This window comes from Lissotriton helveticus, chromosome 6 (assembly GCF_964261635.1).
Source record: "Lissotriton helveticus chromosome 6, aLisHel1.1, whole genome shotgun sequence".
Taxonomy (NCBI): Eukaryota; Metazoa; Chordata; class Amphibia; order Caudata; family Salamandridae; genus Lissotriton; species Lissotriton helveticus.
The window spans coordinates 1,282,432,990-1,282,446,676 of record NC_136067.1 but is presented as its reverse complement, the minus strand read 5'-3'; the positions used below and the strand labels follow the sequence as shown (position 1 = coordinate 1,282,446,676).

Genomic DNA, 13,687 nt, shown 5'->3' with positions numbered 1-13,687 from the left:
TGTGTCAAGCATCGGCATGGAGACTGCATGACAGAACCTGCCAGGCAGGCAGCAACTGTCCTCTCACATAGCTGCAGAGTTTGTGATGCACGGGCAAACACAGCATGCTTGTGCACTGGCCTTACCCATTCTAATGCAGCTAATCAGATGACGCTGGCGCTTTCGATGAAATTTGCCAATGTGCATTCGTTCACGTGTTCTTCCCCTGGGTGACTTCGGCCGTAATAGAGTTAGGGAGTCAGGAACTTGGTGAAGGTGTGTGTGCGGCTGATATGGTGCCTCAGGTGGCAGTTGATTTTTCTATTTATACGTACTATAAACAAATAAATGAATTAAAACCTGCCATTAGCAGATAGTATGGGGCAGATTTACTAAAATCTCAACCAACATAGCGCAGCAGGCAAAAAGCTGTGCTGCGTTGTGCAAGAAAAAGAGAGCAGGAGAGTGCCATATTTACAGAAATGTGGCGCTCTCCTACCCTCTCCCTAGCGCTGCCACTGAAATAAGCTGCCATGTGCCATGGACACACTTTTGTACCATAGTGCAAGTTGTCTCCATGAGTCTAGTATATATTCTGTAATGTAAGGGTAGCCTTCCAGTACAAAATACTACACTCAGACTAACTTTAACCTGTTTCCCACTTTGTATGTGTGCTGTACAGTGCAGAACACGTACAAAGTCAGAAAAGGAAGGAGAAATGAATGCATTTCTCCTTCATAGCGCCTACTTGAAATAGGGGCTATTTATTTATGCTCAACCCTGTTTGCTTTTTTAAGTAAACAGGGGTTAGTGTCAGAAAGCTTTGGTGGTTGCATGGGCGTCAGAAAACTTTGGTGGTTGCATGGGAACCCCCATGTACCACCCATGGTACGCCTCCTTGGTACTAAGCTATGCGCTGTTGTGCATTACTTTTGAGTGATTTTGCCAGCGCTAAACAATATTTTTGCTGGAAAGTAAATAGGTCAAAAAGATTTTGCGTCGATTTGCATCACTTTTGTGACGCAAACATGGCGTAAAATCTTAGTAAATAGACCCCTCAATGTCTATCCAATAAAACCTTTTGCGGGTAAAATACATTAAAAAATGTGTTTTTTCCAATGTTTATTATAATAGGTTCCATGGCATTTCTAAAAAAACATTTGGAAAATACTGGATCATATACTGTTCAGTTTATTTTACTATTCAAAATCCACCCAGAAAAGCAAATCCAAGAATTGAAAGCAAGAAACACATAAAAAGTAGGAAGAACATAGCAACACCAAAAGCAAACAATAACTCCGAATTTGTCAAAGTTTCCGAATTTTCTGTTTTCTGTCCCTCAGCACTTTCTAATCCAATGTTCCTGGCTAGTTGGCGTGGACGTTTTCCCTCCAGTTTTCTACTTTTACGAAATGCCTTTGGTTCCTCTTGAGCACTGATGATTGGGGGGCGAACAGCTGTTGATGTTGCTGGTTCTGGTTCTGGTTGTTCAACTATTTTTTCTGGTATGTCCATAGCAGCAGGGAGGCCAAGTGCGCCATCAGGTCTTTCTGTTGCTGTGGCTTGTGTTTTTGAATTAGCGGTTTTCTTTTTTGATTCAGAAGATGTGACTTTTTTCGTTCTTGAGTTTTTATCTCTTATCTTTTTTTTTTTTACTTTCCGAGTGCCGGTGCGCCGGGCACCAGGTTTTAAATTTGTATTTTTATTGAATTCTTCTTCTGGTGGCTCCTCTTCGACTTTGCTGGCACGTGGTACAGGAGTGGGTTCTTTAAATGCTGATTCTGCAACGGTCGACTCTTGTAGACCTAACTTTCCCACATAGTTAGACCGGGTCAAAACAGGGTTTTCTGTTAATGTCGAGTCTCTAACATCTTCTTTAACAACGTTAGGTTCAGTTATGGACAAGTGATGGAAAGGTCCTATTTCTTCATAGGGTTCGTTTGCTACTACTGCCATGTTTGGCGTTTCCTCTCCGGGAGTGTTAATAACTTCGTAAAGTACTTTTAATGTCGTTTTTTGAATTTTCCCTCTTCCTTGTCCTGGTTTATTTTCACTTTCAGGTGTGAGGCTTACTTGGGGGATGAATGGTTTTCCTTCTTGGGCTGTTTTCTCTTTAATCCAGTTGATGTATTTGACAGTGCTGGCAAAAATGGCTGCCTTATTGCAGCTTAATGACACCGTCCTTATACCAAACACTATCCATGTTTTATTCCTATTTTGGCATGCAAGCGGACCTCCGCTGTCTCCCTGAAAGAGTAACATTTTGTACAATTATACATATTGGATTATAAAAGTAGTCAATCAGACACTGTTATGGCATCAAATCATACATACTGGTTGATATGCTTTTGATAATGATTTTGAAAGCTGCCAAAAATCGAGACTTCAAGACAACAGCCAGCATTGTCTACATAATACAAATTGTTGGTTGCATTATGTTAGGGGCTTAAGTAAACATGCCCGGTAAATTGTGTTTTTACAGAAAATACGGTCATCATTCTTATCGTCTGGCAAAATAAACAGCGATTAAAAACAATCTAATTACAGTACAGACATAAAACTAGAGAAGTAGAAACACATTTCATATCCAGGGTGATAAAAGCAATTATTCAAAAATGATACCTAAATTGAATGTAAGCAAACAAAATATAAGGATTTAGTGGCTAACATAATTTTAGGAATAAGAATAAGGAAGAATTATTCCTCTTGTCCCCAGTATAATGAAGCTATGTGATCTTTGTCATTTCTCTTAATTTCTCTGCTTCCAAGAATAACTCTATGACATATACCATGATTGGATTAGCATCCACACTCTGGATAGTGTGCTATTTGTATTTTATATATTTAATAGCAACTCTGCCTGTTACAAGTTGCAGAATCTTGAATGTGACCAGGAGGGGTGTTCTGGGTGAATGGTTCCTCATTTTTATCATTCCCCTGGTCTTTTAGGCACCCTAAAGGCTTGCCTGTACTCACATTACGTTAGTTATGGCCAACGAGAAGGCCAATAATAATTTGCCAACTGTACCTGTACCTAGTACGGAGGCAGGCTTAAATGAAAAGAAAGGAGAGGGTGCAAGGGCCCTCTCCTTGTGTCCCGGGGACAGCCACCTCCCCGGGGCTAATAGAAGAGAAATAGGGGGGCCTCACAGACCCCTCTGGTCCCAGGGGACCACCACCTCACGGCCCCCATCCTGGGCCATTCTCAGCACTAGGTACTGCCAATTCCCTGGGGCAGGCACTACTGAAGGAAAGGAGGAGGGCCTTGCGGCCCCCTTCCTGTAGCCAAATATGGCCATGGGGAACGCCATCCCCCAGGGCCAGCTCCTGCTAAGTCCCGGGGTGCCCACCCCAGGGACATAACTTTGCTGTGGATTGATAGAAGCTTTAACTGCTCCTGCCAAGTCACAGCAAATGCTCCGCTTCCAGCAAGCTAGAGCCGTGAAAATGCTTTAGTTTGCTGAAAGCGGAGGATGTGTCTGGATCTCTGCCCACTGTTAAGCAAGAAGCAAAACAGATAAATTGCTTTCACAGACAGGAGGCTGCATGTTTAGCAGGTCCTTGTTTGTGAAAGCAATGCCGACTCCTGAAGGAGGCGGGAAGCCGACAGGGACCACAGGGACCTTGAGGTTCCGCCTGCGGTCTCAGTGCAGAATGGGTGCCCTCGGGGCACCCAGAGAAGCATGGCCGGGGGATGGGAAAGGGAGGCTGCGTTGCCCCTTCCTCATTTCTAGATGGCCAGGTCCCAGGGATGGCTAGCTTGAATCCAGTGGCACTGTGTGCCCGGTACCCACGTCTGGGCATTCCTGGCGCACTTAGAGCGTGAAAGCAAAAGACACACAAATGATGGATGGAATACAGAACAAATCAAACATTCAACCCCAGTTAAGATATCTGGGTTAAAAACATTTTTCTTTTGCTCAAGGGACCAGTCCAACCCGAACTGACAAGCCAGGTCCTCCCTGGACTAGAAACAAGCATTCTAGAATGGGATGCAGGATATCACCCCTCATCAGCGAGCCTAGCGTGAATCCAGTGGCACAGTGAGCCCAGGACCCACGTTTAAGTATTTCTGGCACACTTAGGGCAAGACAGCAAAATACACACAAATGATGGCTGGAATGTGGAACAAAACAAACATTCAACCCCAGTCAAGAGATCTGGGTTAAATCAATCGTTCTTTTGCTCACCATGGCACTCCAGTTTAGACCCAGTCATATGCAAATCAGTCCTGACTCTGCTCCTCATGGGAACATTCCTACCCGAACTGCCATGCCAGATCCTCCCTGGACCAGAAACAAGCATCCTGGGACCAGTTATGGGATATCACCCCTCATCAGCCAGGCTAGCTTGAAGCTAGTGGCACAGTGAGCCCGGGATCCACCTATGAGTATTCCTGGTGCACTTAGGGCAAGAAAGCAAAAGACACACAATTGATGGCTGGAATGTGAAACAAATCAAACATTCAACCCCAGACAAGAGATCTGGGTTATAGCCATTGTTCTCTTGTTCACCATCCCACCCCATTTTAGGCCCAGGCATATGCAAATAAGTCTTGACCCTGCCCCTCATGGGGACAGTCCAGTCCAACCTGCCAAGCCATGTCCTCCCTGAACCAGAAACAATCATCCTAGGACCAGATTTGGGGAATCACCCCTCATCCGCCAGGCTAGCTTGAATCCAGTGGCACAGTGAGTCGTGGACCCAGGTGTGGACATACCCGGAGAACTTAGGACAAGAAAGCAAAAGACACATACATGATGGACAGAATGTGGAACACATCAAACATTCACACCTCTGTCAAGAGATCAGGATTAAATCCATCATTCTTTTGGTCACCATGCCACCCCAGTTTAGACCCAGTCATATGCAAATCAGTCTTGACTCTGCTCCTCATAGGAACAGTCCAGCCCAAAATGCCAAGCCAGGTCCTCCCTGGACCAGTAACAAACATCATGGAACCAGTTTTGGTTTATCAGAACAGTTTATGGGTGTTAAACATATACACTAACCTACTACAAAAGTTACATTAGTATACTAGGTGCACTACTATTGAATTATGCTACTTCTATTGTATATTATGTGAGTGGTTGTGTGACTGTATGTATAATTGTGTATATGGGTGTATAAGTGGCAGTATGAGAGTATACGTGAGTGTGTGAGTAGCTGTGTGGGTGAGTGACATGGTGTGTGAGTGGCAGTATTCATAAGTAAGTGGGTGTATCAGTGGTTGTATGAGTGAGTGAGTGGCAGTGTGAGTGGCTCTATGGGTGGGTAAGTGGGTGTGTAGTGACTGTATGGGTGAGTTAGTGGGAGTCTGAATAGTTGTATGAGTGAGTGACCTGGTGTGTAAGTGGTTGTGTGGGCAAGTGAGTGGCTGTTTGAGTGTGTGTTTGGTTAAGTAAGTTGGTGCGTGAGTGGCTGTGTTGGAGAGTGTGTGTGAATGACTGTATGGGTGAGTGACATGATCTGTGGGTACTCGTATGGATGTGTGAATGGGTATGTAAGTGGTTGTGTGGGTGTGTAAGTGAGCATGTGAGTTTGGTATGGGTGAGTGAGTGGTATAAGTTATAGTCTGCTCAGGTAATTATAACTGTTGAATTTCACTGGTTTTAACCGAGTGAATCTCAGCCTAACTATAACGTCCCTATAACCTTTGTTTTTTCGCAGTGAATTCCTAAGGTTTTTCAAATTCTATTCCCTTACTATAACGTAGCTGTAACCCTTGTTTTTTTAAGTGAATGTCTATGTTATTTTTTAACTAGTAGTCACATTTGCAGAGTGGTGGAGAAAGGGGGTGGTACCCCCGACCAGCTCTCATGAAACCCACTGTAAGGGACTTACTGGAGGTAACAGGAGGGCTTCCTGGCCCCCAAGGACTCTCTGGAGCCAAGGGGACTTCATCCGCCCAACCAGCAGTGTGCCAGAAGGCATGTTTGCAGAGTGGTGGAGGAAGGGGGTGTGGCTTCCGAAGTTCTCTCAGCAATCAGGCTGTGTGGGACTTACTGGAGGTAACAGGAGGGCTTGTTGGCCCCCAAGGATCCTCTGGAGCAAAGGTGACTTCATCCACCAACCAGCAGTGCACCAGGAGGCGTGTTTTAAGAGTGGTGGAGAAAGGGGGCATGGCCTCCGAAGACCTCGCAGAGTGGTGGCAAAAGGGGGCAGGTCCTCAGGTGTCTTGCCAGTCTTTTTATTTATTTATTCATTTTTTTCTTTATTCGGGGAGGGGCAATGGGTGGCCCCCTTCCCTATGCTAGTTATTGCCCTGATGACCTCATTCCCCGGGGCCAGGCCTATTTAGAATGTGGGAGGCAGGCCGTGCGGCCTCCTCCTTGGGCTGATTTAGGCCTCCAGGGACCCCATTCACTTGGGCCCAGCTTACTTTTTAAAAATGTAAATAATAGGAGGGGGCAAAGCAACCCCGCTCCCAGGCCAATTTCACTTTCAGCCCCTAGGACCCATCCCGGCATGGCCTCAAATGTGGGTTCCTTGTCGGGGCACCCACTCACTGACATGCAGCTCTCTGTGTGTAAAAGAAATTGTGCTCCACTCTGAGCAAGTGAGTGCAAAATGCTATTGCTTGCTTAAAACGTAGCACAGTTTACTGTTGCTTGACAGGAGCAGTGAATCTCCTGCCAAGCCATAGAAACCAGCTTTTAACTGAAAAAAACAATGGTTACAGGGACTTTATAGTTAGGCTCAGATTCCATTCATATAAAACCAATGAAATTCAGCAGTTATAGTTACCTTAGCTAACTATGACTTAAGCCCCTGCAATGCACTGCTTTAGACCTCACATATAACATACCTGGTGTCATAGTCAGATAACATCACAGATGACATCAGACAGTGATTGTAAGTGTTTTTTAAATGTTTATATGCGTGTTAAACATATATTCTAACTTACTGCAAAAGTTACATTAGTATACTTTGTATAATAATAATAATAATGAGCGATACTATTTCTAACATATATTATGTGAGTGCTTGTGTGACTGTGTGTATCCATATGTGAGTGGGTGTCTGAATGAATGTATAGGTGAGTGAGAGGGTACATAAGATGCTGTATGGATGTGTAAGTTGGTGTATGAGTAACTGTATGGGTGAGGAAGTGGCTGTGTGAGTGTATATACTGGTGAGTGAGTGGGTATGTGAGTGGTTGTATGGGTGAGTGAGTGGCTGTATGGGTGGGTGGGTGTATGAGTCTGTGAATGAGTACTTGAGTGGTTGTGTGGGTCAGGGTGTGTTTGAGTGGCTGTATGGCTCTTTGGGTGGCTGAATTGCTCGTAAGTGGGTGTGTGAGTGGCTGTATGGATCTGTAAGTGTGTGTGTGAGTGGCTGTATGGGTAAATAAGTAGGTGTGTGGGACGCTCTATGAGTGAGTGAGTGGCTGTGTGAGTAGCTGTATTGGTGAGTGAGTAGGTGTGTGAGTGGCTATATGGATGAGTGAGTGACTGTGTGAGTGGCTGTATGGGTGGGTGAGTGGGTGTATTAATTGTTGGATGGGTATGTGAATGGTTGTATGGGTCTGTGAATAGGTAAGTGAGTGGCTTAGTGGGTCTTGTGAGTGGGTATATGAGTGCCTGTGTGGGTCTGAGAGTGGGTGTGTGAGTGTCTGTGTTGATCAAAAGTGCCAACATAGAACTTTGTATAAGTGGTTGTACAGGTGAGAATTTGGTTGTATCAGTGGCTGTATGGGTAAGTATGTGGGTGTTTCAGTGGCTGTGTGAGTGAGTGTCTAAGTGAATGTCTGTATCCATGTGTGAGTGGGTATGTGAGTGGTTGTTGGGTCTGTGAGTGGGTGTGTGATTGGCTGTATGGGTTTGTGAATGGGTGTATAAGTGGCTGTATGGATCTGTAAATGGGTATGTGAGTGGCTGTATGGATCTGTAAGTCGGCATGTAAGTGGCAGTATAGGTATGTGAGTGCCTGTGTGAGTAGTTGTCTTGATGTGTGAGTGGATGTGTGAGTGGCTGTATGAGTCAGTAAATAAATTATTATGTGGGTGTGTCAGTATGTGAGTGGCTGTATTGGTCAGTGAGTTGGTGAATATTTTTTTGTGGGTATGTTAGTGGTTATGTGGGTGGCTAAATGGGTGTGTGAGTAGTGATGTGGGTCTGTGAGTAGGTGTATAAATGGCTGTATGGGTCAGTGAATTGGTGTGTGAATGGATGTGTGTGTCTGTAAGTTGGTGTGTGAGTGGATTTGTGGGTATATAAGTAGCTGTATGGATCTGTGAGTGGGTGTGTGAGTGTTTATGTGGGTGTGTGAGTAGGTGTGTGAGTGTCTGTATGGGTTTGTGAGTAGATTTGTGAGTAACTGTATGGGTGTCTGTGTGTGTGAGTGGCTGTGTCGGTGTGACTGGATGTGCGAGTGGCACAATGGGTGTATGAGTGGGTATGTAAGTGTCTATGTGGGTGTATAAGTAGCTGTGTAAGTGACTGGGCCAGAAAGGAACATCACCTGCTCCTTTATCTAACACGTGTCCACAGTTTTGTACAAAATATGTACCCAACAGGAGTGCTTTTTACTGGTTAATTACTAAGTGCTACTGCATTGGGTAAATGTCCAGTGTGTATTCTATACTACATCCACATATTGGACCACGTGGAAATGTCTCCAGTGACTTTGTGTGCATTTCGGTAATTGCTAGATTTGGGGGAGCTCTAGTTGGCAGAGGTAGGTACCTTTGACCAAATAGGGGCCCTTGCGTCAAGTCCGGGTAAGTTGGTACACTTCAAAAATGACCCCTGCTCACCCCCTTGGTAGCTTGGCTCGAGCAGGCAGGCTTATCTCAGAGGCAGTGTGTAAAGCATTTGTAAACATATACAGTAACCCAGTCACAACACTACAGATGGACACCACACAAGTTGTAGTATAAAAATAAGTATTTTTATATAGACTTAACAGAAGACCACAAGTGACAAAAATCCACCATACTGTACTTAAAAATGGTAGAAATAGCTTAGTTCTCTTTACATGGTTAGTGCAACACTTTATACTCAATGTACCTTTGAATGTGTAACGCTATACAACGAAAGTGTTGCAGGGAAGGTGATGCGTCGGTTCCTTGCACGCAAGAATGGTGATGCATTATTTCCCTACTGCTGTGTAGGGGACAGTGATGCGTCGGTTCTTCTTGTCGTGGGGAGGTGATGCTTCGGTTTCTTACTGCGCTTCGGAGGCGATGCGATCAGCAGCGCCGTGATGGGATGAAGATCTGGTGCAATGAAACAAAATGGCGGCTTCTTCTTGATGCGACAACAATGCGTGCACACCCAGCGGCCGTGCGGCGACTCCACAAATCTTCTGAGCCGCGACAGGCCCTGCGACACACTTCTCTGGTGTTGCGACGGCATCCCCTGCAATGACGACACCCTTCTCCAGGGATGCGGGCGCCTTAGTGATGCGATGCGACAGCGGCAGCGGCGGCACTCTTTATCAGCGATGCAACAACAGGAACTGCAGCAGCAACACGCTTCTTTGGTGATGCGACGGCATCTCCTGCAATGGCGAACTCTTCTCCAGTGATGCAACAACAACTGCTGCGGCGGTGACACGCTTCTTTGTCTTGAGTCACGCTTCCAGCTCCCAGCGACACACAGTCTGTCAGAAAGCCCAGTTCAACAGCAAGCACTTCAATTCTCAGCAAGGGAAGGCAGGGGAGCTGATTGGTGAAGTCTGTTGTCCCTGAGACAAAGTTCCTTTCTCCTTTCTTTGGCAGTCAAGCAACCACTGCAGGCCAATCCCCCAAACAGCACTCAGCTTAGGGATAGTCTCCTCCTCAGTTTCTCTGGTTCCTCTCCTCAGCAAAGGTTTTTCTTGTTTCCCAAAGTAATCTAAAGTGCTGGGGTTTGGGTCCCCTCTTTTAAACTCATTTTCTCTTTGTTCTCTGGAGGCAGAGAGGCCCTTGCCTAGTCCAAACCAGTTCTGGTCAGTCCTGGTGCACTCTGTTTATATGACTCCTTCTTTTCTTTCACAGTGTAGGCCAGGGACATCAGACGCACCACAGGAGGTGGAACCAGCATTATTGAGGGAAAGCACAGGCCTATTCAGGTCCCAGGTGCAACTCCTCCCACCACTCTACATGAAGATCTCTCTATTCAACCCTGTGCTGACTCACCCTGTCTCGCGGAATCCCCCAGCCCCTGTCACTCAAACTCCAGACAAGGAATACACAACATAGCATAGGCAGGCTTGGATAGTTAGGCAAGAAAATACCTACTTTCTAGAAGTGGTATTTTCAAACACAGAATGTGAAAACCAACTTCACTAAAAGATGTATTTTATCATTCCGAGTTCAGGCTTACTAAGCTAGAATTCCTACCTAGTTCCCTGAGTCAGTGAGGATTATAAGTTGTTATAATCAAACTGCCCATTCTGGCCTATGGGGAACAGTTAGCCTTGCAATAGTGAAAAACGAAAATGGCTGTAATTCACTATTAGGACATGCCACACACATCAGGGTTTGTCCTTCCTTTTGTCTGCAATGCACCCTGCCCTTCGGCCTACCATAGGGGTGACTAATATGCAGAAAAGGGAAAGTTTAGGGACTGGCAAGTGGGTGCACTTGCCCAGTCAGCATGGCAGTACCAGACTGCACACAGGCTCTGCTAGTGCAGACCTGAGACACATTTTACAGGCTGCTTCTGTGGGTGGCACAACCAGTGCTACAAGCCCACCAGCAGCATTTGGTTTACAAGCCCTGGGCAGACGCAGTGCACTGTACTAGGGTCTGACAAGTAAACAAAATCAGCCAATCACGGAGTCACTAATCCATGCATCAATTTTACCATAGAGAGCACTGTGGCACTGGACAGCAGTGGCCCAGTGCCCAAAACATCAATAACCAGCAAAAAACACATGAGGCAACAGCAGAAAATGGAAGGGAGATCCACGCCAATGGTGCCAGGTCTAACAGTAATGTTGCACCTTTATCAAGAAATCTGTGATAACATGAATACTCCAATAGTAATAGAGAAGACAATGAGACAACAAAGAGGTAAATCTCCGCCAACCAATGGTACTTCCCCTTAACTATATGATGTAAGAGCTTCTTTGTTTGGTGGAGATGCCCTAATATTCTTCATAATTCAGAACGCGTTGCCTAAATCAGTGGGAAACTCATCGGGGTTTTCTTCCTGGCAAAAGGTGGGATTTTTTTTTACAGGAGTGAGACCGCATGACCCCCTTCCCTGGGTCAATTTTGGCCCAGGGAACCTATTCCTCTGGGCCTCGCGAAACCTTATTAGGGGAAAGAGGGAGCGTGCAAACCCCCCCCTTCCTTGGCCAATTTTGGCCCCAGGGACATCATCCCCTGGAGCCCAGCTGCTTCCTCTTGGGTACCCTGGAGCTCACCGAGGGCACTCAGTGTGCTACATTAGGGACTGCAGGGGGAGCCTCAATGCCCCTGTGGTCCCTTCCGGCTCCCCGCCTCCAGCAGGAGCTGGCACATTGCTCCCACACATAGGGAGCAGCAAAAAATGCTGCTATCTGCATGTGGGAGCAACTTTTTAAACTGTTTTCCGTCCTCTTGACAGCGGGAAGTAAAACAGATGAAAAAATGTTTCTGCTCCTGCCCGCTGGAGCAGAGTTCCTGTTTGCTCTAGCTTGGTGGGAGCTGTCAAAGCTCCCATCAAGCGCAAGAAACAGCTATGTCTCGTGGGTGAGAACGCCGGTACGTAGGGAGCATGCCCAAGGATGTGGTAGTTTCCTGGGCCATTAATAGCTCCAGGAGGGGGGCAGCACCGCCGCTCTCCTTTTTATTTTAACAGGGCCACTCAGGGAGGTGGTGGTCCCTGGGGCTGAATATGGACTTCAAGTCCCATCATGCATTATGTTCTTTGCATGGGAGAATGTCTTCTGCAACCCTGATTGTAGATTTTACACACAGTAAGTGCGGGCTGTTAATACAAGCATAATCAGGTTCACAACCCCTGCGTTGTTTAAGGCAAACAAGCAGTCCCTTTGCCCCTACTTCCAGCCACAGTTTTCCGATAGCAGAAAACATGGAGACAACAGTACAGTGTCCATGCCTCTCCATGCAGTCATGGTCTGTTCTTTAACAGCAGTATTTCTGTTTCCCTCGGTTTTGCGGCAATATATATGCAATAAATGAGCAGAGAACTCTAGGTAGTTTCCAAGTTTAGGTGGAGGGCAGCTCCTGTATAGAGCACCCTATAGCACCAGTGACTCACTTGTAAAACTACATTAACTATAACCTTGCACCTTTTACATGCACTGGTTATGCCCTTGCACTCTACACAGTTATAGGATATAAAATCATAGCATTCCTAACAAGATTTATACATCTTAAATTAAATCATTTGTCACAACACTGTGCATGGCAGAGTGGTGAGTTATAGTTAGTGTTGTCTGATTAGCAAGCTGAAAAGAGTGTGTATGGAGATGCACTACTTATGATAATTTGAAGATTTATTTATTTATTTATTCATTTGAAAGGTTTTGTATAGCGCTGGCTAGACCCAGAGGTATCAGAGCGCTTTACAGGAGTTTGAAGAGGAACCGAGATAAAACATTTGCTCGAAGATATAGCATTCAGAACCATAAGGACAAAAAACACAAATTGAAATAGCAAGGAATATTTACATAAAGATTACATACGGCTTTAGCAGGTAATATGTAATAAGGATAAAGTAGGGGAGTGAGGAATAGATAGAGGATGGGGAAGAGGGATGGGTAGGAGTAGACCAGGGAAGAGAAGTCAGAGGCAGGGAGGGGAACTAAGGAGGAAGGGGGACAGAAGCTTAAGGGAGCTAGGCAAAGAGGAGAAGTGGAGAGGTGAGAGACAGAATGGTAGTGGAGAGGAACCTGACAGGGGGAAGAAGAATAGGGGTCAATGTCCGAGGCAAGGATTATGGACCCCAATATTTATTAAGATGGTTAGATTTAGATCTTTTTGAAGCTGAAGTAGTAGGGGTTACAACGCAGGTCTTTAGGGAGGGTGTTCCAGATAGCTGCAGCGGTTCCGGAGAAGGAGCGATATTGCGTGGATTTTTTATTTAGCAGAGGAGGGACTAAAACAAGAGCATTGGTGCTCCTCATCGGTCGAGAGCAGCCCGCTTTGTGAAGCTTATCTGAGAGGTACGGCCGGGTGTTTCGATGGAGGGCTTTGTTAGTGATGCATGCGATTTTGTAGGAGGATCTGCCTTCGACGGGTAGCCATTTGAGGGCTTTTAGGGCAGGGGAGATGTGGTCAAAACATTTGTAGTCGGTGATGAGCCTAGCAACTAGTTTGAGCGCAGATTTGAGTGCTGCTAGGTGTTCCATAGAGGATAGCGTTACCATAATCGATTCTGGAGAGGACCAAAGATTGGACCACCGATTTGAAGTCCTTAGCAGGCATGAAGGGTTTCATTTTCTTGAGATGATGGAGAATGAAGAGTGCTCCTTTAGACAAATTTTTTATGTGGGAGTTAGGAGTTAGGCTATTGTCAATGGTGATACGAGAGATTTTACTGAGTTGGATATGGTGAGTGAACAGTTGAGGGCATTAAGGTCGGATATCCAGGATAGGATGGGGAGCGGATTGTTTTTAGGTGAGAAGAGAATGATTTTGTTTTTTTAGGGTTGAGTTTGAGATGATTGTAGTGGAACCAAGATTGGATCTTAGTCAGGGTGTCATTGAGGTGCAGAATATCAGAGTGGGTTTTAATCTTATAGTAAAGTTGAGTGTCATCGGCATAGA

At 45.6% G+C, this 13,687-nt stretch overlaps 1 protein-coding gene across 1 annotated transcript in view; it reads right to left on the bottom strand.

Annotated features, from left to right (window-relative positions):
• Positions 1-1,182: 1,182 nt before the first annotated feature.
• The window catches only part of LOC144762682 (uncharacterized), a 212,630-nt gene continuing 200,125 nt past the window's right edge, over positions 1,183-13,687 (bottom strand). Inside the window, exon 4 of the mRNA XM_078647925.1 lies at positions 1,183-2,226. Within this exon, the coding sequence (XP_078504051.1) occupies positions 1,183-2,226 (1,044 nt within the window). The remainder of the gene's footprint in view (positions 2,227-13,687) is intronic.